At 38.5% G+C, this 24,467-nt stretch overlaps 1 protein-coding gene across 1 annotated transcript in view; it reads left to right on the top strand.

Annotated features, from left to right (window-relative positions):
- Positions 1-1,052: 1,052 nt before the first annotated feature.
- The window catches only part of si:dkey-112m2.1 (transmembrane protein 132D), a 140,107-nt gene continuing 116,692 nt past the window's right edge, over positions 1,053-24,467 (top strand). The window contains exon 1 of the mRNA XM_026940837.3: positions 1,053-1,984. Within this exon, the coding sequence (XP_026796638.3) occupies positions 1,924-1,984 (61 nt within the window). The 5' untranslated portion in view covers positions 1,053-1,923. The remainder of the gene's footprint in view (positions 1,985-24,467) is intronic.

Raw genomic sequence — 24,467 nt, forward strand, 5'->3', positions numbered from 1 at the left:
CAGTCAACGTTCCAGTTCATCAGCTGAGTGGGGTTGAGGTCAGGTCTCTGTGCAGGCCACTCGAATTATTCCACATCAGCCTTAGCAAACCATGTCTTCATGGAGCTCGCTTTGTGCACAGGGCCTTTGACATGCTGGAATTGGTTTGGGTCCTTTAGTGCCAATGAAAGGAAATCTTAATGCTACAGCATACAAAGACATCCTGTACAATTGTGTGCTTCCAACTTTGTGGCAACAGTTTGGGGAAGAACCACATATGAGTGTCATGGTTGAGGATCCGCATACTTTTGGCTACATAGAGTAATTCCTGATTCCAATATTATATAATATTATATGCTTTAAAATGAAAAGCAGGAGGTGATCTTTTAATATAAAGCACAGCCTATATTGTTCTCTAACGTCTTCTTTAGTCCGGAGTGTAATCCAGGCTTTTCTGACTAAGCTGTAGAGCCATAGCTGTACAGACCATTTTTTATGTCAGGTGTTAAGTCATGAAGTGTGAATTCATGAATTCATTTTATGTCACCAAATAAATCACCCTTCATAAAAAAAGCCATTAATACGCAGAGAACAGGGGCTGGCTGTGAAGGTAAGAGGCAAGGCAAGAAGGAAGAAATAATAGTGAAAATCTGAGAGGTGTCCACTAGAGGGGGACGTTGTGTCTTAGTGCTTTAAAATGTCCAGTCAAACTGTTTGTGGTAATAATTATTCAGCACAAGTATTATTGGAAAAAAGGTATTTTATTGAATATACATAATATGTAATATACTCCTGCACTAATTTTGAGACATAAAGCCATAGAATCTCATAAAGAAAAAAGTGACCTTTTTTTTTAAAAAAAAAAATTGAATTGCATATAAGTTGGTATTTAAATATAGCTTATTATTATTATTATTATTATTATTATTATTATTCATGCGCTCTGAGGTCCCCCTTTGACGCGACGCCCCCGATTTTCCACTTCAATCCCAAATACCTTCTTATTGGACCCGTAGTTCACTGCGTAGGGTGTAGAACCAGTCGTTTCCTCGCACATATAGTGCGCCTAGGTAGGGCGCACTCTGCCATTCGGGACTCCGCGTCTCCAAGTCGTCTTGCGCGCTCATTCGGGTCCGGGTTTTTTTTTTTTTTCTAATCGTGTCGAACAGCATTGTCAGGACTCAGTGAACAGAGCACGGCATGAACCCTGGCTGGACTGCACAGGAAAGGGAAAGCAGATTTGGGAGAACTTTTCTCGGGTGCATTCGGGTCAGGTTGTGCGTTTGTGGCACGCGTGTTAAGTTTGACGCACGACGCGGGACGGCGGAACACCAGCAGCAGCGTAGCCACGATTTGCTCAACATGTGCTGAATGAAAATTGATCTCGTGTGCTAGAGATGTAGGATATTAAATGTGCCTCACAGACATGGGGTTGTGTTTGTCCTGAAAGGACGTTTTTGCGCTACGGGGATTTTTCGGGTGTCAGCACGCGCATGACGCACCCGCAGCCGTCTTTTGGAAGTTGTCTCGATCCCTACAGACTGACAGTCAGTTTTTAACTTTCCTCCAGCTCCTCTCATGGCTCTTTAGGCTTCCTGCATGAGAGTGGTACTGAACCTGCACTTGCATGTGGACCACCTGCGGCTTTGGGCATCTTCACACTGAATAAACACAAAGCGGTGCGTTTTAATCACTAATAATCTCTTTGCATTTTCATCACAACACTGGAGCATTTGAGACTTCATGTATAGTCCAGGCACTAGCTGTGCAGTTTGATATGGAAAGCGAGCACCGGTGAGGTAGAGCAATGCGCGCCCTGCACCTCGGCGCGTGAGGAAGAGGAACAGGAGGAAGAAGAAAAGGAGGAGGAGGAGGAGGAGGAAACTCAGGTGTCACGAGGAGTTGTGAGAGGTTCCAGAGTCCTGCTGACCCGCTCCCTGAAGGATGGAGAAGATGTTGATGCGCATGTGCACCGCGTCCCTCATCCTGCCTTTGCTTTGCAGAGGTGAGTCTGCTGCACATCTGCTGCACAAGCTGCACCTACATCTTTACACACTATTACAAAAAAAGGACAGCTGAAGGTTCTTTGCTTACTAATGAGGTGATGGAAACCCACTCTGTTGCCAGGTTCTGCATAGAATCTTCAAGGTTTCATCCAACCCTTTGTTTTTTAAAACTTTATAGTGTAATTTTTTGTACATGTAGTGTGCACATTTTACCTGGAAACCTTTACAAATAATTCAGAATACATAATTAGACCTCTCCTGCCTTGCACCCAGTGTTACCAGGATTGGTTCCAGATCCACCATGTTCCTGACCAGGATAAAGTGGTTACTGAAGATTAGTAAATAATTAGTTAATTAATTAATATGCACTTTCCTAGGTAAAAGATATATACTAAAGGTATAAATCATGCCCCCTTGGAAAGTACAGTTTGATATCTTTATTTCTGAGAGTCTGAGAGTGCATTATCTCTTACAGTGTTGATTTAGATCCATCTAGACTTATGGGTTGCTTTTATTTATATAATTTATTCTTTTGTTTTTGCTCTTTTTTGTCCTTCCTGATAAAAAATAATACAAATATCATTCCATTCCTAATGGAAGTTTGCCTGATGGCATCCATTCTAATGGTTTGAATAGTTTCCAAGAGCTACTCACTGAGGTTCAGTTACAGATACACATGGAATATGCACCGTATTTGTTTCTTCAACCTTTCCTAAGCAGAGGTGAGTCTGGATCTCTCCTGGAGCTGAATCTTAAGTACTTGCATTACACGTCTCTGTTCAGGTTGCATTAACTCTGACCAGACAGGATCCATGTCTGACTGGACGTATAACTGCCAATTCAGCAGTGCTTTTTTTTTTGCTGTAGTTTGAAAAATGTATTGTTTCATTCATAATCAGCCCAGCATGCAATGATGTCTAAATGCCATTTAGTTACAGATACAGATTAATTACTATTCATTGTATGTAAATGTTATCATCCTTTTTTATGTTCCCTATATCTATTCATGTTGAATGTGAGTGCTTTCTTGTTTCATTGCACGAAGCCTGAATTTCACCACCATCAGGAAAATCCTGTAGGACTTTTGAATCCTGTTACAAAATCAGGCATTGATAATAATTCCCCTTTATATTGTAAACCATCACAAACCATTACAAAACCATCAGAAACCAACAGACGTCTGTAACAGGCTCCATGATTATTTGCAGCAGGATTTTGATTGTATAAATGTAATTCATGCATGTGCATCAATCACGTATTTCATAATCAGAAAGAAGGGTGAATTCAAGTGAATTGGGACATCAGTAAATGGAGTAAAACATGTTATCAATAATCTAATCTTCTCTCATCCCTCTTATAACCCAGCTATAACTCAACTATCATGCATATATTACACAATAGAATGGTTCAAGGACACAGACAGAGATACAAGCAAATATATATATATATATATATATATATATATATATATATATATATATATATATATATATATACATATTTTTTTAAAACATAAAAAAAAATGACTTAGTGTACTGTGTTCCTATATTTTTAGAGATTGATGTTGACCTTTATTCTTTGTTATTCTGCAACTGTAAGAAATTAATTATAAAATGTAATTTGATTTATTGATTAAATGAATCAGTGTGCTACAATAAAATAATAAACTCATGAAAAAATCTTTCCCAAATGAATAAACATATCATTAAAAATGGTTTTCAGTCAGTCATGACAAGTGTGTAGAATATGATATAAACATTTTTTTTCTTTATATGTACAGTACTGTGCAAAAGTCTAAGGCACCCTATTTTGTTAGTATAAACTTTATTATAGATTTTTATTTTATGACTTTGTTATGTACAAAAACATTTTAGATTTCCAACCATTAGTTTTCAAGCACAAACTGAAATGTTACAGAAAAATGTTTGTATAAAGAAAAGTAAAGAAAGCAGCATATTATGTAAGAGACCACTTTTCTGACAAAAGTGCTGTGGGTTCTACTGTGACACACATTTTGGAACAAAAAACAATGTTTAAATGCTCATTTTGATATTCAGCAGCATTTGTTGATCACAAATGGGTCAAAAATGCGACTTGTCTTCTTTTACTGTTTTGCTGTTTTGCATGAAATGGCTGTATTTTTTTTTCTTTTTACATTCTACGGACAAGTTATTTATATGCATGAATATTTTAGCATATTTCTCTGCTGTCTGAATAATATGCTTTAACATGAAAAACTGAGTAGTATGTCAAGATTTTGAGGGAGTTAATGAGAATGGTTTAAAGTTTTAAAATATGTCATGAGAATCATAAAACAAAAAACCCAATAAAATATAAATTAATCTAAGTGTATTGTTAAGAATACAAAAATGGGTCTTTGAAAAACTTTATACACAAATAGAACCCTTAAGGAATTTTTGGTTGTCCCTCTAGGGGAACCTTCTGAGTGTTTTTTTTATCAGAAAATGTTTCAAGTAGACCCTTAAACGTAACTCTTAAAAATACTTTAAGAACCATTTTTTAATATTTATTTTATTTTTTTGCGTTTTATTTGTTATCAGCCTGGCAACATTTGCTATATACATCGAGATGCCACTTTATCAGGTTCAGCTCTCTTTATAGTTGTATAATTACCGAATGTATTCCATCTGTTGTGCTTCACAAAGTCTTAACGCTGCTTTACCCCATCCATCAATGGAAAGGGACCGCCATAGAAGCAGCACTGAGCAGATATTATTTGCCATGTTCAGTTAGAGATTAAAGCTCATTTCTTTTACACACACAGTGCATGTTAATGTTCCTCTCCCTTGTGATGTATGTTTAATACGCAGTTCGTGAGTGGGGCCGGCAGCTCTGAGTATGAAGGAAGTGGAAATGATTTTCCCTCCTCAGCTAATGGCTGGAGTAATGAGGTGGGGTGTTACCTCAGAGTGAGACACGCTGGCTAAACGCCACCCGAGGTGCTCATACGTCACTGAGGATACGCTCCTATACCTTCATTCTCCAGCTGCATGACAGAGTTTAGCTGTACAATGTTTAATTGTAGTGTAGTGTTTAATTACTTACCGTATGGCGTCAGTGGACCGGAGACATGAACTCGAGACAAAGTAATATACAGAAGAGTGCAAAATGTGATTTTGATGTAGATGCAATTTTCCTATGGGATTGTATATGTAATAATAAGTTCATGTTGTTCTCCTTGTGTTTTTTCGGGTTATGGCAGATTCCCAAGTTAAATGGTGGACACATGGTAACTGACAGCACAATTAAGCAAATATAATCAAGTGAAACAAGAGATAAAAAGACAGGGGTGGAGACTTAAAAGGTAAACAGCGTGGCGTATCAGAATTCCAGCGAGTCAAAAGCTTACATACATTAAGTGGACTGTATCTTTAAACAGTCTGGATTCCAGAAATGGATGTAATGCTTTAAGAAACTTCTGATTGGCCAGTTGTCCTACTCAGGAGTTAATAGGGGCGCACTTGTGGCTGTATTTAGAGACAGTACCTTTTTGCATTTGATAGCATGGAAAAATTCAAGCAACTCTGGCAAGACTTCAGAAAAAAATTGTTGACCTCCACAAGTCTGGTTCCTCCTTAGGAGCAATTTTCAAACCACTGAAGGTACCATGACCATCTGTACAAACAACTTTATGTAAATCTAAAAATCTTGGAAGCACACAGACACTGCATCATTCAGGAAGAGGGCACAAATTAACATCCAGGGATGAATGAGCTTTAGTTTGAAAAATTGAACTGAACCCCAGGACAACATCAAAGGAACTAGTAAAGAAGTTTGAGGCATTAGGTACCAAAATATATAAATCCAATATTAAGAGAATCCTACGTTGCCAGGAAGAAGCCCATAATCTAAGACCAGCCCAAAAAAAAGCCAGTCTTAAGCCTTTTTCGAAGATGGGTTCTGGTCAGATGAAACAAAAATGTAACAGTTTGGCCATAATGATCAGCGCTGTGTATGGAGGAAAAAGGGTGAGGCCTTTAATTCGAAGAACACCATCCCAACTGTGAAGCAGCATCATGTTGTGGGAGTGTTTTGCTGGAAAATGGACTGGTGCACTTCAGAAAATAGATGCCATCATGAGGAAGGAGGATTATCTAGAAATACTAAAGCAAAACCTCAAGACAACAGCCAGAAAGTTAAATCCTGGTCACAATGGGATCTTCCAGCAGGACAGTGACCGTTAGCATACCTCCAAAGTTAAAGACGACAAAGTGAAAGTGGAGTGGCCATCACAAAGCCCTGACCTCCCATGACAATCCCATAGAAAATTTGTGGACTGAACTGACAAAGTGTGTCTGAGCACAAACCTGACTGAGTTACACCACTTCTGTCAGGAGGAATGAGCAAACATTCCAGCAAAGTATTGTGAGAAGCTTGTGGAAGGCTACCCCAAATGTTCAAGTTCAAGCAGTTAAAAGGCAGTGCTATCAAAATGTATATAAACATTTGACCCACTCCTATGGAAATTAAATAGATAAGCCAATTGACTTAACACGGGAAATGTGTGGTAATATTAAATATGTAGAGTTGTGAAAAATTGAGATTTGATTGTCTTTAGCCTAGGTGTATGTAAACTTTTGGCCTCAACTGTATATGTTCAAATACACTACATAGGCAAAAGTTTGTGAACACCTGACCATCACACTCATATGTGGTTCTTCCCCAAACTGTTGCCAGAAGGTTGAAAGCACACAATTGTATAGAATGTCTTTGTTTGCTGTAGCATTACAATTTCCCTTCACTGGAACTAAAGGCCCAAACCTGTTCCAGCATGACAATGCCCCTGTGCACAAACCGAGCTCCATGAAGACATGGCTTGCCAAGGTTGGAGTGGAGGAACTTGAGTGGCTGCACAGAGCCCTGAACTCAACCCCACTGAACACTTTTGGGATGAAAGCTGACTGCACCCAGGCCTCCTCACCCAACATCAGTTCCTTACCTCACTAATGCTCACTAATGGAGATTATATTAACAGTAAAGGGTGGACTAAAAGAGTGTCCACATACTGTACGTTTGGCACTATAGTGTACCACTATATTTGTCCACATTGGTGATGGTCTCATAAGGGCCACCAGTAGTGTGTCAACTGCTTATTAAAGCAGGCTGATATGTGATGTGCAGCTTTGGATCTTCATTGTAAAGACTAGGTATGTAACTGAATGTGAATGCATTATTTGAAAGGAACAGATAATAGGGCGTTTTATTGGATGACTGTGATGCAGCAAACAGTCTCATGAGCAGGACGTTTTTACTTTCTTTGGGTGAGTGTGAATAGTCAGATATGATGCTTGTGGGACAAACAAAGACCACGTTGACATGAACGTACGGCGCTGTGTGATGCAGTTACAGCATTCATTCCTTCACTGGTCTTTAGTAACTTCCCGAGCAGAGTCTTAGTGCATTAGGCTACTAGTATTCATTTTTGTGAAATAGAACTAACTAAATTTGTTAGAAAGTATCACATACAGGTACAAACAAAAATAATAACAGGATTTGGAATACTGTGTGGGATTTAAAACAGTCAGTCTCTAGTTGAGGTCAACAACAGTGATGTAGCTGAGGTTGAGGAATTGTTAGAGCCAGAATTCACACACCATGCCATTCCTTCAATTCCTGCCATTCCTTCTTCAGGGTTTTTCCAGTGATTCCTGAGCGTCTTTAAATCTGAATACAGATCCAGTTTGTGTAATTGTGTTTCACCCCTGAGAAACACATGTACTCAGAATGTACAGAGAATACCCAGTTCGGCTAGGCTAAGACGTCCAGGTTTTGGGCTCCTGTGCAAAAGCATGTGCAGGAAATGGCATTCCACTGACGATGGGGAATCCAGAGGAAGCAGGTGGGAGAGGAAATTGCCTGTGTGAGATGTGCACTGGCCGGGCTGCTTTATCTGTCGGCTGTAATATACGGAGGAAAGGTGGAAGAAGCAGAGCGGCAGAGCAGAGCACGGATTCTCTTCCGTTCAAATTTAGCTGAGCTGAAAGTTAACAGCTTCCTCCTTCCTGCAGTTGATTCAGTGTGAGAGTGAGGTGAGGTGCAGTGATGGAGGACGATCCAATCAGGAAGAAGGAGCTGTGGAAAATACCAAACATGCTGCAAAGGTCACTGGAATTTTCTAGCGAGTCTAGCTCTTGTTCATTATAAAATATTTGTATCTGTTTAGATGTTTTGCTTCATCGAATATCTCATATTAACGTAGTGGCCATGTTATTTTCATTAATGTTTGTACTGCCTCATAAACCCTTCAGTTTAGACTTTAGTGGTGCTGTATTTGTACTGCTGTACTGTTATTTGATTTTCAGTCCTTTATCACCATCAAGCTGACAGACAGAAAGACAGATAGACAAACAGACAGATGCATAGACAGACACACTCACAGACAGGCACACACAGACACACAGATAGAGAGACAGACACACTGATAGACATACATACAGACAGACAGAGATGACTGTGCTTTATTTGAGAATAGTGTTGTGTCCAGACTCCTTGCTGTGCCCCCCACTGTCTCATTGCCATGTGTGTGTGTGTGTGTGTATGTGTGTGTGTGTGTGTGTGTGTACGTGTGTGTGTTCCATATTCCCAATAATGAAAGTGATCTGGTAGGTACCACACATTCCTTCATGCCAATTCACACATTTTCTGTCCTCTAATGGAGACAAGGAAATATTCTTCATGAATTTAAAGCTGTGCATAGAAAATTATCTCAAGAGATGTGGTGTGTTCTTCCTATCTTGTTAAGATAGCAAAAGCTAATTGTGCAGATTCTGTCCAACAAGAGTTATACATCTAGACCCTGACCTTGATGAAACCCAAAATTTTCAGATGTCAGAAGTATGAATTTATAAGTACTGTGGAATGTAGGAAAGACATCCTCTTTCCTCAAGTCAGGCTAATTGAAAATTTTAAACAATGCTAATCATTTAGTAGTCGTTTATTATCTCAATTAAACAAGTTGTTATCTTAAGAAATATTAACACTGGATCTCCATATAGAACTTAGTCTCCTTGAAATGTCTTGAGAGCTGTGATTTGATTCTGTATATTGACGTATTTCCTTTTGAAACAGGAAGTCACAGTGACAGTGTGATGAAGTGCTTGACTGATTTACACTACAGCCAATAGAGTCCGAGATACACCGTACCCCCGCTGAATCTAAACGAGCTTAGTGAATTAGCTAAATATGGAGAACAGTGAAGAGTTTGACAGGAGCCTTTGTTCAGCTGGAGGATTTCTCTCCACCACCTTCACCCACACCTGTCCACTTTAACCAGGTCCATATCCTTGACAAGGAGATGCTGTGTTTTTGGACTTGTGCTGTATATTTTTGAGCTGAGGTCGACCGTATGGTTGTCACCGGGAGACATCTGGCATGAATAATTGGTGTATAAAGATGAAATTACATTCTTGATCAGTTTGAGGTAACAACATTTCAGCATTTAACCCCACCCTCTTCCAAGTGAATAAATTCCAACCATTGTTTCTTCACCAGGTGGAAGACGTACAGCCCAAAATACAACAAAAAAACATGTTTACAGCATTAAATTAGACGAAAAACTAGTTCTAGACTAATACAAGATGAGTCATCAAAAAATGTAATAGTCTTACAGGAAGTCACAAGCTATACAATTTCGTTTTGTATTTTGTTCGAGATATTCTTTCATATTGGTCTCCATAACACTAAGGGACTGGTACTGAAACACTAATATAGTGCATTAGAATCTTTAGCTTCCCTCGGCACAGAGCAGGAAGTTATCAGAAGGCGAGTGATTTATCTGCGCACAGTGTCTGTGTGTGTGTTTATTTTTATTTTTATAGGTATTGAGCCAGAAGTGGTATAAGGCATCTGGCAGCCGTTCTGCATTATGATGAAGGTGATTATAGCCTGTGTAGCGGCATAGCCACAGATCAGGGAGACTGAGACAGGCAGCTCTTGTAATCACTCTTAATAGGCTTGTTGTTTGTGCGGTAATGACGCCAGACCCCCGCTTCCGGCTCACAGGAGAGCCACTGTCGTTCTTTGTGGGGTCTCATCTTTACACAACAGGTCTTTTATGTTTGTGTCATGCTAAAAATGTAATATAGTACATATACATTCTCTGGCCACTTTATATGGAACACCATACTCATACTGGGCAGGGCCCCCCTTTTGCTCTCAGAACAGCCTCAGTTCTTCATGGCATGGATTCTGCAAGATGTTGGAAACATTTCTTTGAGATTCTGGTCCATGTTTACATGATTTGCATCAAATAATTGCTGCAGAGTTGTCAGCTGCACAATCGTGCTACAAATCTACCACATCTCAAAGGTGCGCTATTGGATTCAGATCTGGTCACTAGAGAGGCATTGTAGTAAACTGAACTCATTGTCATGTTCATTGAAAAAGTATGAGATTGTTTATGCTTTATGACATGGCACATTATTATTGAGATGGGTAAATTGTGGAAATAAACGGATGCACTTGGTCAGTAACTACTCAAATAAGCAAACTATGCTTGATTGATAATAAGGGGCCGAATGTGTGCCAAGAAAACATTCCCTACACTATTACTCTACCATTACCAGCCTGAACTGGTGACACAAAGCAGGTTGGGTCAATGGATTCATGCTCCTGAGGCCAAATACTGACCCTACAATTTGCAAGTGGCAGCAGAAATGGAAATTCATCAGACCAGGCAATGTTTTTCTAAACTTGAACAGTCCAGTTTCTGTGAGCCTGTGCCCACTGTGGCCTCAGATTCCTGTTCTTGGCTGACAGGAGTCAGACCTGATAGACCAGACCTGGTCTTCTGCTGCTGTAGCCATCCATCTCAAGGTTCATGTTGTGCATTCTGACATGCTTTTCTGCTCAAACAGTGGTTATTTGTGTTACCATACCAGTCTGGCCATTCTCGTCTGACGTCACTCATCAACAACGTGTTTCCACCTGTGGAACTCCCACTTGCTGGTTTATTATTAATGTTTTTTGCTTTTCACACTATTCTGTGTAAACTCTAGAGACTGTTGTGCATGAAAATCACAGGAGATCAGCAATTTCTGAAATACCCAAACCAGCCCATCTGGCACCAACACCCATGCCAGACTCAAGGTCACTGAGATCACATTCTGATGCTTGATGGGAACATTAACTGAAATTCATGAGACCTATGTGCATGATTTTATGCAATGCACTGCTACCACATGATTGGCTGATTGTATAATTACATGAATGAACAGGGGTACAGGTGTCCTAATAAAGTGATTGGCGAGTGTATGTTGCAGTACATTACATTTTCAAAGCTTATTTGCAGAGCTTTCATGGCCGGTGCACACTGTGAAATGTACACAGTGTTTCTTCACTTCAGATGTTATCAGCTGAGACTTGTTCGGTGTCTGAAGGTTGCTTGTTTAGTTTTGCACTGGAGTTATGAGGTTAATCTGGCCAACAAGTAATGGAAGTCTATAGCCTCCAGTTTAGCACTGTGCACTAAATGCACAAGTGTAAATCATCCTACAATCGCCTCGGTAGACATCATTTATCTCAGTAACACCATTTGTACAAAAAACTGTACAGAAATACAAACACACACACACAAACTGGAATTGTATCATCTTCTGTAGCACTTCTAACATACAGCTTCACAGTCAGACATTAGGCCACGCCCTCTACGTGAGTCTGAAACATTATTTATGGAGCTTGCTAGCAAACATTGTTCCTGCGTAATAGCTTACCTACATTTAGCTAATTTGCAAGTAATTTTGGCTACATCAGATACCTGCTGCTACAGATATTACTAGTTAGCTGAATAACATTAGGACGGTACTGCATTTATGTAGCTTGCTAGCCTAGCTGCTAAACCATTATATTGTGTAAATTAAACTAATATTATTATGCTAAGCAATGCATCAAGTGTAAGAAGACTGTTATAACTAGCTGTGAGGGGATAGCTGTAATGATTCTGTATTTAGGACCAATCAGAGTAAATGTACTGCGTTGTTCCTTACACCTCATGTTTACAGCCTCTGTTTCCAAATTACAAAGCTCATAAACTGTTTCACAGCCGCAGGTTGTAGTGTGGTGTTAAATTAACGACGGGAGACAACCTGGTGTGTGTGTGTGTGTGTGCTTTCTTCTTACTGTAAACTGTTTTCAATCTGTTTTTTTTAAGAAACTATTTTAACTCAGGGAAAATATGGCTATATCATTTAATAAATTGTTACGGAGCCTTTTTCTGCCAGTCCAACTCACTGAGACACACTCATTAATCATTAATATTTATGAGGCAGTCCCACCTCCCCATGTTCATTAATATTCATCATACCACAGTGCTTTTGAATTCTGGATTCTGGATTCGGACTGGTCAGAAGGTGTTGATTAATTTTCTATTACGGCAGTTCCGACAGTGGTGTCCGTAGTTACAGTTTATTCATACAGATTTGTATGGTGGACGTGCCATAAAAATGGATTAAAGTCCATGTGTAATTGTTGATAGGATGAAGTTTTATGTAAGGAGATGTTTATATAACATTTAAAGAAAGACTCTCCAGTGCCTGTGCTTTAAAGAGTTAAAGCTGTAGTGAGTTTACACTTTTCTCGCTAGCATGACAAGTCTTGTTTTTTCTTCAAGAGAGAGAAAAAATGAGAGGTTTGTGAAGGAATGACTGTTTAAAATATTCCACAACATTAAATGTAACTATAAATGGATAATAAAATATGACACGGTTTTCTTTAATTAAGCAATATTGCACGAGCAAGAATGATATTCAGTACAACAGCAAGAAACTATAAACAAGAAATTAACATAGAGTAACTGAACATTTCTGAAACAATATAGTGAAATATTAGTCTTAGTCAATGAAGATAGTTCCCAAAGAAACCACAGCTGGACCGAGCATGTCGTCATGTCAACGCAGAGATTGACTGACAGCCCATAGTAAGTACAATAACGGTTTCAGTGTAATGAACTATTAATAGAATTTGAATTTTACAGTGAATTGTACCAGTGCTGTTAGAGTAAACATCATCACTTTTGGGATGCCACTTGTCTAATCAAATTAGTGGACTGGAACTAACTATTGTGTAATAAATAATAATTGTAATTGTTAGTAATCGTTGTTGTGGTGTGTTGTGGAGAGGAATAAAACACTTGGAGACATGCTGTTATAGGAAAATAATCAACTGGTGGTGGTAAAAGTAACTTACTATTTACAATAACAGCTCCATACACAATAAATTATAAAAATAAAAATTGTTTCATTCCAGCATTTTAGAACGATATTGTTCCACAACTAACATAAAATATTTTATTGGTGTGTTCCTGAACCATTTGTTTAGTAAAGTTTCATAGCAGCAAAGCCGCTTCATTTTTAACTATTTGGCGAATGTCCTCAGACTCAAAGCACAGGGCAGTCAATAAAGTGATGATTCACACAACTGTTTCTGGAACGAGGTGATGATGTCTAGAGCAATATTTATGTGTTTTGCTTGGCAGTGATGATGGATTTTTTATTGGAAACCACCTTTACATTGCCAATCAATGGATAGTTGGACCTCCTTCAATTCACACAGAAAGTAGAGAGAAACTGAGAATACATTGCTTTTATTAATGAACTGTGTAACTGGGCATCTTTAGTAACTGAATTACTAAGTGTCAGCACTTCGTTTTGATCAGAGTTTGATGTTTAAAAAAGGAATTTTTATATTTTTATGCAGCATCTCAGTGACGTAGAATATAAAAACACCTCAAAGAGTGGATATATTTAAAAAAAAAAAAAAAGCCAGAGGCAATTTCAGACACTGTGGGCCCAAGGTGAAAATAAATATACAATCAGGTCAGTAAATATTTCGACACTGACACAATTATTGTAATTTTAGCTGTCTAACACAGTATATTGGTTGAAATTAAATAATAATATGAGCTCAAAGTGCAGACTTTCAGCTTCAATTTAAAGGTATTTACATCAAAATTAGGTGAATGGTGTAGGAATTACACCTACATGGTTTATATGTGACCCTACTTTGAAGGGACCGAAAGTAATTGAGCAAACTAACATAATCATAAATGAAACTGTCATTTTTAATACTCAGTTGCAAATTCTTTGCAGTCAATGACTGCCTGAGGTCTGGAACCCATAGACATCACCAGATGCTGGGTTTCTTCCCTGGTGATGCCAGGTCTTTATTGCAGCTGTCTTCAGTTCCTGCTTGTTCAAGGGAATCGGTTCCACTAGCAGCCATACATGCTCACACCATAGGATAATTTGGTATGCGTCGGATCATGAGCAGGTACTTTGCTTTTCCATACTCTTCTCTTTCCATTCTGGTACAAGTTGATCGTTGTCTCATCTATCCGTATGATGTTGTTCCAACAGTACAAGTTTTTTTTTTGGGGATGTTTTTGGAATACTCTGGTCTTCCTGTTTTTGAGGCTTACCAGTGGTTTAACTCTTGTGGTAAACCCTCTGTATTTACTGTGGTGAAGTCTTCTCTTGATTATTGACTTTGACACAGATATGCCTACCTCCTGGAGGGTGTTCTTGATCTGGCCAACTGTAGTGAAGAGATTTTTCTTCACCAAGGAGAGAATACCTCTGTAATCCACTACAGTTGTTTTCCGTGGTCTTCTTGGCCTTTAGGCCTTAAGCTCATCCATACACATTTCTTTTTACCAAACAAACTATATACCAAACAATTGATTTGCCACACCTAATGTTTTGCTATCTCTCTGATGGCCTTGTCTTGATTTTTCAACCTAATGATGGCTTGCTTCCCTGGCAGTGAAAGTTCTTTGGACTTATTGAGTGTTAACAGCAACTGATCCCAAATACAAATGTCACACTTGAAATAAACTCTGGACCTTTTATCTGCTTACCTGTAAATGACATAACTTGTAAATAATGAGGGAATAGCACACACCTGGTCATGGAACTGCTGAGCAGTAAATTGTCCAATTACTTTTAATTTAAAAAGTTAAAAACCTTTTTTTTTGCTACTCCTCCTAGAAATTTTGTCCAATCATCACCAAATTTGGCATACATCATTTTCAGAGTAAGCCTCATAAAAATTAACAAAAGAATTTTGAATATTCCAAATGATTTGTCTGTAATGGGCCAACAAATCTGAAAGTTAAGCCGCCAAACAGGAAGTGAGGCTGTATCTCAGCAACAACTTTGCGCATTGACACAAAACTTGGTTGGCATCTGCAGGACCATGACCTGAGGCTATGCAACAAATTTCGTGCCAGTCTCACCTACTGGTCAAAAATAACAATAACATGCATAAAATGCTTACATCTAACTGCCATTTTTGCTACTCTTCCTGCAAATTTTGTCCAAACTTCACCAAAATTGGCTCACATCACCGTGAGACCTGTCTGAACCAAAGTTATCAAAGAATAATGTGCTGGCAAATGCAAAAAACAGGATGTGAGGGTGTATCTCAGCAATGTATCTTCTTATCATTATGAAACTTGATATGTATCTTCAGGACCATGCCTTGAATGTACCCAAGATGTTTTGTGACTGTGCCACCTTGTAACTGTAGTAACTTTTATTTTTTTTCCTTATATCATTTGAAGAGTTTGTACAGTTTTCCCTATAATTCCCTGGGGTATGCTGAAGTGAACACACACCAACATCTGAAATTCAATGGTACTTCCTGTCAGCCATCTTTTGATTTTGTCAAAATCTGTTTTTTCGCCCTGAAGCTATGCAACAAATTTTTTTACAGTGCCACCAGTCAAAAGTTACAATAACATGCGAAAATGCTTCTATCTAATTGCCATTTTTGCTCCTCCACCTCCAAAATTTGTCTAAAACTAAACTTACAAAAAGTAGGGAAAAACTCCCAGACTGATGAGAAAAAAGCAGAAATACCTGAGATGTTTTTAAATTGCAAGAAGAAAAGTAGCAATCATGACCAAAGGTTGGAGTAGCAACAGACAAGTCCCCAGGTCACAGCAGTAGCGGCAGCTGCAGTCACTTCTACAGTCAGAGAATTCCACCACTGTCTGCGGTCAAAACATACACATCATGATTGAAACTATAAATCACCCTTGAATCCCTTTGCCTGAAGTTATGGCTCTGCTTTCCTGTGATTGCTTAGGCAACAATTGTAGTGCATCTGTGAATGAGCTGCTCACGGGGTCTGGGTGCTTGGCCCCCGAAAATGCTGCTTGCAGCTTTAATTTTTTACCTGTCTTTTTTGTCATTGTCTTAGAAATCAGCATGAAATTCACAGTATTCACATTTAGTTAAATTTTAGTAATAATATAGCACTACGCAGTTGGTACACATACAGTATACCACATTTAATAGCAATATTGATTATATTTTAATTAAACCCTACTCAAGGCTTTTCTCTGCTGTAGGCCTGGAGGTTATTAGGCCCCAGAATGCCAAACTAATGCCACTTAGGGTAATAGCTTGGAGAAAAGGGTATTATTTTGTGTCAGAAAAGAACCTTAAATTCTACCAATATTATTAACATTGTCCTTTTAATGGAATGTTTTCTCTGGCTGTTTCCTTGCCAGAAATAAACTTGATATATATATATATTTGGCTTATTGCGCTGTCCCTAATTCATTCATCACACATTTCACCACTTCCCACTGTACAAATTTTTTATGTATTATTGCATAAGTAATAATATCATATGCATAGCAAAAATGCACTGACATTTAGTTAAAATAAAAGTTACCCTGTTTCCTTTTTAAAAAGATACACTCTTTGTCCAAAAGTACGTGGACACCTGACCATCACATCCATATGTGGACCCTCCCCAAACTGTTGCAGCTGTTTAAAGCACATAATTTTCTAGAATGTCTTTGCTGAGGCTGTTTCTCTCCCCTTCAGGCTCCTCTTCAGGAGGTGAAATGCGTGCTGAACTGGGTTAGAATCTGGTGATTGACTTGTCCAGTCTAAAATGTTCCACTTTTTTCCCCTGATGAGTTCCTTTATTGTGTTGGCAGTGTGTTGGGTCATTGTCTTGCTGCATGATAAAGTTCCTCCCAATTAGATTGGATGCATTTCTCTGTAAATTGGAAGACAAAATGTTTCTGTAGACTTCTGAATTCATTCTGCTGCTACCATCATGAGTTACATCGTCATCAATAAAGATTATTGACCCATTCCAGAAGCAGCCATGCAAGCCCAAGCCATGACACTACCTCCACCATGCTTGACCGATGAGCTTGTACGTTTTGGATCATGAGCAGATCCTTTCTTTCTCCACACTTTGGCCTTTCCATCACTTTGGTAGAGGTGATACCTTCACCCCTGCTCTGTGGAGGTTGTTGGTGATGTCACTGACTGTTGTTTTTGGTTTTTTCTTCACAGCTCTCTCAATGTTTCTGTCATCAACTGCTGTTGTTTTCCTTGGCTGACCTGTTCCATGTCTGGTTGTTAGTACACCTGTCATTTCTTTCTTTTTCAGAACATTCCAATTACTGTGTTGCGTATGCCCAGTGCTTGTGCAATGGCTCTGATTTTCCCATTTCCTTTTCTCCCGTAGACAGCTCTCTGGTCTTCATGTTGGATTATCCCTTTAACAATAGGGCTCAAACAAAGATTGTACAACACTTAGTTCCTGTCCACTATTTTGATTGGTCGAGCAGCATTCCAGGTGTGCTTATATTTAGCATAACCGCACTGGGACATTTCACTGTATGTATCACTCCACTCTCTGTGTTCGCTACATAAAATTCCTAGTTCCTAGTTTGAAACAGTTACTGCAGTAGTTTTAGTGACATCATAAGCAGCCATGGCAAATGAAACCTTTCAGGAATATATCTTTTGACTTAAAATATGAAAACTCTTCAGATGAAGGAAGGAATGAAAAAGAGATGGGATGCTAGTTTCCCCAGGAGCACCTTTAACAGCACTGTACAAATCACTGTACAATATGTGCTAGCTAGCGAGCTAGCCGACATGCTATAAAGTGAGTGTAGCTTCTTTGGGATCTATTTCTGCTAGCGGAGCAAAAACAAACAGAACATTTGGCCATATTATGTCCGAAATGTTGGTTTCTCTATATTAATTTCTTGATTATAGAACTGTTGTATAAAAACACTCGCAATCATGCGGTTTTACTGAATGTAGGCATAGCTGTGATTAGCTACACTGAATCACAGCCATAATGATATTCAGTATAACCCCCCCAATTGCGAGTGCGATAATGCTTTTATACAACAGCTTTATAAACAAGAAATTAATATAGAGTAACTGACATTTCTGACAATTGTGTGATATTGCTTAAGTAGACAGAGCTATTAGCTGTTTAAACAATCAATCTAACAGGGCACACCTGGGCAACAAGAAACAATGCATTGTTTCAAACAAAAGGTGCCATGTTCTAAGTTGTTTAACATATCTGTATGTAAATAGCAGAAAATGAAAGCTGAAATTCTGATCTATTGTCTCATATTCATTTTTTGATCTCTAACCCAAATATCTTCAGTGTATAACAACAACAAAAGAATTGGCCTTGCTGTTCTTATACTTTTGGAGGGCACTGTACTTTTGGCCATATGAGGTACAACAATGTACCCAAATTAAACATTTTATAAATCATTTCTAAGTAATTCCACTATGGCATAGTGGAAAAGAAATAATGTTACTTTCATTGTTACATTTTATATATTTAAAAAAGTTTTTATTTTTGAATTTGAAAGGCAGATTTTGATAATAAAGTGTTTTTTTCTTACATTGTAGTTCTTCTAATAAGAAATAATATCATACAAATCACAATACATCATAATGACAACCAGAAATATCCAGCACTCATCTTTATTTATTAAAGAATTGCACATCATACTTTTTAATGTTTATAATTATTACCAAAAGAAACTACGGGGTCTATGTACAGTTTTCATATATAGAAAAATTAAAAACACTAGAGGATCACTCTGCAACCTTGAGAAAACATACAGTTCTAATAGGAACACATGAAAAACAATGTAATGAAGCAATTAGAGCACATGAACAAATATGAAATGTTTGACAGATGGACATGTAAACACTGCTGGCATGTCTCTTTTATTCTCTAACTTCACTTTAGTTAATTGCATGAATTCTTGCTCAGATAATGAGCTTTTTTTTCTTTATCTTTATTTAACACTTGTACATTCCATACTAATTTGTCAATTTTATAACCATGAGAGTTTGATTCATGCTCTTCTGAACATTTTAAATATACACAGGCATGAAGCTAATGACCACGAATAATTCAAACTCAACATAAGCCAGAGATGGGAAGGGTAAAAAAAAATAAATTAATAAGTGATAGTGTGTGTTATATGGTAAAGACTTACTCTGTTAAAAACAGAAGCATGAAAAATATACCCGAGTGAAAGTTAAAAAGTGTCCACACTCAAATTATTAAAAAGTAAACAATTTAGACAGGACATGCTATTTAACATGGTCTCACAGCTGTACATTCATAAATATTTGCACTACACAATTTGTATACAAATTTCCAGGGCTTAACATTGGAGTGGAATTAGTGGGTATACCATTTCTTACAGTTTTATTTATATGAAATCAAATGGAACTGTAAATATTTAACACTAGCTTTAGCAACATTGTTACAGCTTACCACACCACCAAAAAATTCTACAAAACATTGTTAAAACATTTTCCTCATTGAAAGCACTGTTTGCCACAACCTTAAAGATGGGCTGTAATGGGGTGTAATAGGCATTTGGGTATAGGCTGTAATGGGGTGTAATAGGCATTTGGGTATAGGCTGTAATGGGGTGTAATAGGCATTTGGGTATAGGCTGTAATGGAGTGTTTGGGCATTTGGGTATAGGCTGTAATGGAGTGTTTGGGCATTTGGGTATAGGCTGTAATGGGGTATAATAGGCATTTGGGTATAGGCTGTAATGGGGTATAATAGGCATTTGGGTATAGGCTGTAATGGAGTGTTTGGGCATTTGGGTATAGGCTATAATGGGGTATAATAGGCATTTGGGTATAGGCTGTAATGGGGTGTAATAGGCATTTGGGAATAGGTTATAATGGGCTGTAATGGGCATTTGGGTATGGGCTATAATGAGTTGTAATGCATGTTTTGGGTGTGACCAGTAATGGACGTTTGGGTGTGGGCTATAATGGGGAGCAGTGGGCATTTGGGTGTGGGATATAATGCACTGTAAAGTATGTCTTGGGTGTGGGCAGTAATGGGAAATTGGGTATGGTCTGTATTGGGGTGTAATGGATATGTGGGTGTGGGCTATAATGGGATGTAATGGGCATTCGGATATGGGCTATAATGGGATGTATGGGCATTTGGGTATGGGCTACAATGGGGTGTAATGGGCATATGGGTGTGGGCTATAATGGGTTGTAATGCATGTTTTGGGTGTGGGCAGTAATGGGCATTTGTGTATGGGCTGTAATGGGGTGTAATGGGGTGTAATGGGCATTTGGGTGTGGGCTGTAATTGGGTGTAATAGGCATTTAGGGATGGTCTTAAATGATCTCTAATGGACTGCACTGAGGTTTAATGGACTGTATTGAGCTGTAATAGACACTAATGGGAAGTAATTAGCTGTAATGGGCTGTAATGATGTTTAGGGTATGAGCTGTAATGAGCTTTAAGTGGGTGTAACAGGGATTTGGGAATGGGCAGTAATGGGATGTAATAGGCATTTGGGACTGGGTTGTAATTGGGTATAATGGGCATTTAGTTATAATGGGCTGAAATGATCTCTAATGGACTGTACTGAGTGTTGTGAGCTGTAATGGGCATTTGAGGTATGGGATTTATGTGGGTGTATTTGGGATTTGGGTGTCAGCTGTAAGGGGCTGTAATGGGCAGTTATGTTGCGGGCTGTAATAGGTTATAATGGAAGTTGGAGGTGTGAGATGTAATGGGCTGTAATAAGAGTGGACTTTAAGGGGGTATAATGGGGATTTGGGTGTGGGCTATAATGTTCTGTAATGGGTTGTTACTGTTTGGGCTGTAATTGGATATAATGGTAGTGTGGGCTGTAATGGGCCTTAAGGTGTAATGAGCTGTAATGAGGATTTAAGGTGTAATGGGCTGTAGTGAATATATAAGGTATAATGGCCTGTAATGGGTGTTTAGGGTGTGGGCTATAATGGACTGTAACAGGCAGTAATAGGATAATGAGCTGTAATAGGCCATAATGAGATGTAGTTGTCTGTAATGGGCATTGAAGGTATAATGGGCATTTAGGGTGTGGCTGTAATGGGCTGTAATGGACAGTAATGGTTTATAATGAGCTGTAATGTGCTGTAGTGGAATGTAATGGGCTGCAATGGACTGTAATGGGCATTTAGTTAGGCAGCCGTTGGGCCTAAATTATAATGTAAATGGGAAGGAATGGAGAAGCAGAATTGTACACTGAATTATCACTATACTCTTCGGTTTTATTCAGTCTGAAAGCGAGGCCCCACTCTGAGCCGTCATCTCCATCTGCTGCGCTTATATATATATATTTATATATATATATATATATATATATATATATATATATATATATATATATATATATATCTATATATGTATATATATATATATATAAATACTGTATATATACTTTTTTAATCCCAGGAACCACATCATTCTTGTGAGTTTCAATTCAAAAGCTCAAATTATTTCAGTTTTATTGTCATAGAGTCTGTGAGCTGCGTCCAACATTTGGGTCAATGTGAAAAGTTCTGCATATTCAGAGTCAGGTTAGGCAGCTGCTAAAGTTGCTTTTCTGGACCCCCATTCAGATTATTACAATATGTGTGGAGTTCACATCTCCGAGATTTTCCTTGAGAAGAGGCATCCGAGGCAGGGTTTTTCAATAGCGTCTAGACCAGCATTTTGCAACCGGCGAGGTCAGCTGTGCCGTGTGAAAAATCATCCAGACATTTTGAAAATGTCAAAATAAATGTATGATATATTTAATTATCAAATTCCAATCACAAAACCCAATAAATGTCATTAAAATGCAGATCACCTAACTGAATACCCAGTATAACATTTATTTAATGCTGGCACATCATGTATCAGAATGCTAAGCTACATCAAATTGTTTTTTTTTGTTTGTTTGTTTGTTGGGGCTGGAGACACCATTTATTGTTAGCTAATGCCAAGCTAATAATAGCGGAGTTGATTTCAGAAGACGAGTGGTGTTTAAAACTTGCCTACTTGGCCAATGTGTTTAGGCATCTCAAAAAAAATTGAGAAAATGCAAAGTAAAAATGGAAATCCTCTTTTATCAATAGACAAACTGCAAGAATTCTGATCCAAGGTCTCTTCTATAATACTCTTATGTAGGACAGGGCACACTTGAAATCTTTCCCTTGTGCAGCATTAAAACAGCACACTGTCTGACCTTATTGCTGAGCATTTGAAAATCCATGAGGAGAGATTTAATGTTTACTTTCCATCTTATTGTCCGTCTTATTAATGGAAAGCTCAAAAGACATGCCACTGCAAGGTGTTTGTTCTTGATTTTCCCCTTTTTTATTTTCCCCCGATTTTCTTCCTAATTTATTCTTGGCCAATTCCCATCCAACAGTCAGGTCTCCCCTGTCATACAACAGGTACGAACCTGGGAGGGCAAAGGCTAACACGTGCTTGCTCTGAGATATGTGAAGCCAGCCAACTGCATCTTTGGTTTTTGGTGCTCATGCTGCATCACGGGGCAGTGTAACACACTTGGAGGAAAGTACTGCCCGGTTCTGTATGCATGAGACACCCATGATTAGCTAGATTCGCTGTGATTGACAGGGGAGTGAGAGTATAACACCCGCCCCACCCAGATAGCACGGCTAATTTTGTGACCTCTGGATGATAAAGTCGATGCTGTCCTGTTGTGCCAGTTGGAGCCATTCTTGATGTTTTTGAGTGGTGTGCCATGAGATTTGGAAAGTGTGCCACTGATGTAGACCACCGCATATAAACACACACACATGCTTTTAAACCTGAAAAAAATCAGAGATAGAAAATGCGGACTGAAGACAGAAATGGCATTTTTTTTTCTTTTCTGTCAAATATAATGTAACATGAAAGCAAGAGACAGTTTAAAATGTGTAATAAAAAAGACTAATATGGTGATCTATGTAAGAGAAGATGGCAAGCACTGAAATAAATCTAATAGTTTAATGTGGGGGTCTGTGAGCTCGTGTGTGTGGAAGCTTTCCTCTGAGAGTGTTACTCTACTCTGTGACGCAGCATGAGCAGCAGTTAAAAAAATGCGACTGGCTGACTTTACATATCTCGGAGGAAGAACATTAGCCTTTACCCTCCCAGGCTCGTAGGTGTGATATGATATAATTTTATCCGTAAAAAATTTACTCCTCAACATCATCTCCTTAATTTACTCCTTAATCATTGTCTCTGATTAAGATGCATCTCCTACGACGTCCTTTGTGTGAAAAAGAAAACCTTTTTGTGGACTTTAAATGGACAGTACTATGAATTAAATAACATTGTCATGTTTATATATATAATGTTGGCCTCAAATGACATTCCATAATTTTTTTTAATTGTATTTACAGCCCAAAACAAATTTCAGCATGGCATATTAAGTTTACATCAAACTGTCAGACAGTGGTGCTGGACTTAATACTGCTCCTATCTATCCAAGCTGATATCATGCAAGAACAATATACTTACAATAAGGCTAAGGTCAGACTCATGCATAACTGAGACGACTTACTGAGAAACAAACTCCACTCCATATGCATAACTTGTGCTTAAGTCTTTAGTTATCTGAAGTCTAAATAACGATGTGCACAATTTCAGTGTTAAATCCTCATGACTTTTGCATAACTCAGCACTGAGTATGACCCATAGCACTTTAAACATTAGTTTATTTTAAAGAATCGAGGTCTCACTCAATGCCGAAATCGTAAAAAAAGCTGCCCTGATTCAGACAGACTCAAGCGGCTCAGCACAATATCAATCGGTTCTGTAACTGGTGAAAGTGGAGCTTTTGCTTAAAGTTTATCTGAGATTAGCCCTGTGCACTGAAAGTTGAGAAATTGTGATAAAGTTGATGTTAACATTAAAAAGTCAACAGTGATTTCGACTTTGTACTGCAGACTGTGAGAGCAGCATGAAGCTCTTTAGAAAATAATTTTGTTTGGCTGTGATTTTAGGAACCTTTTACAAGTTTTCATAATAACAGGGCTAATAATTATAATAAGCAGGGCTTTGAGCTCTGTTTTAGGCCAAACCTCACGTCTGCTTTGCTCTGTGGGCCAGTGACGCTGACTCTCCTGGGCTGGAAACAACTTACGGTGTCCACTGAAATGAATCAGACAGATGGAGAGGAGAATGAAGGGACGAAGGTGACGGGATGTCTCTAAGGGATTCGAGGTCCCTCAATAGGGAGATACAGGAGGAATGACTCCTCTGTTATCGAGTGGTTTAAAGAGAAACTAGGAGATTTTTCTCATTCTTGTGAAAGGCCACGCTAACATTTAACAGTGTATTCAAAAGGCACGTAATGAAGTG

This window comes from Pangasianodon hypophthalmus, chromosome 15 (genome assembly GCF_027358585.1).
Source record: "Pangasianodon hypophthalmus isolate fPanHyp1 chromosome 15, fPanHyp1.pri, whole genome shotgun sequence".
Classification (NCBI taxonomy): Eukaryota; Metazoa; Chordata; class Actinopteri; order Siluriformes; family Pangasiidae; genus Pangasianodon; species Pangasianodon hypophthalmus.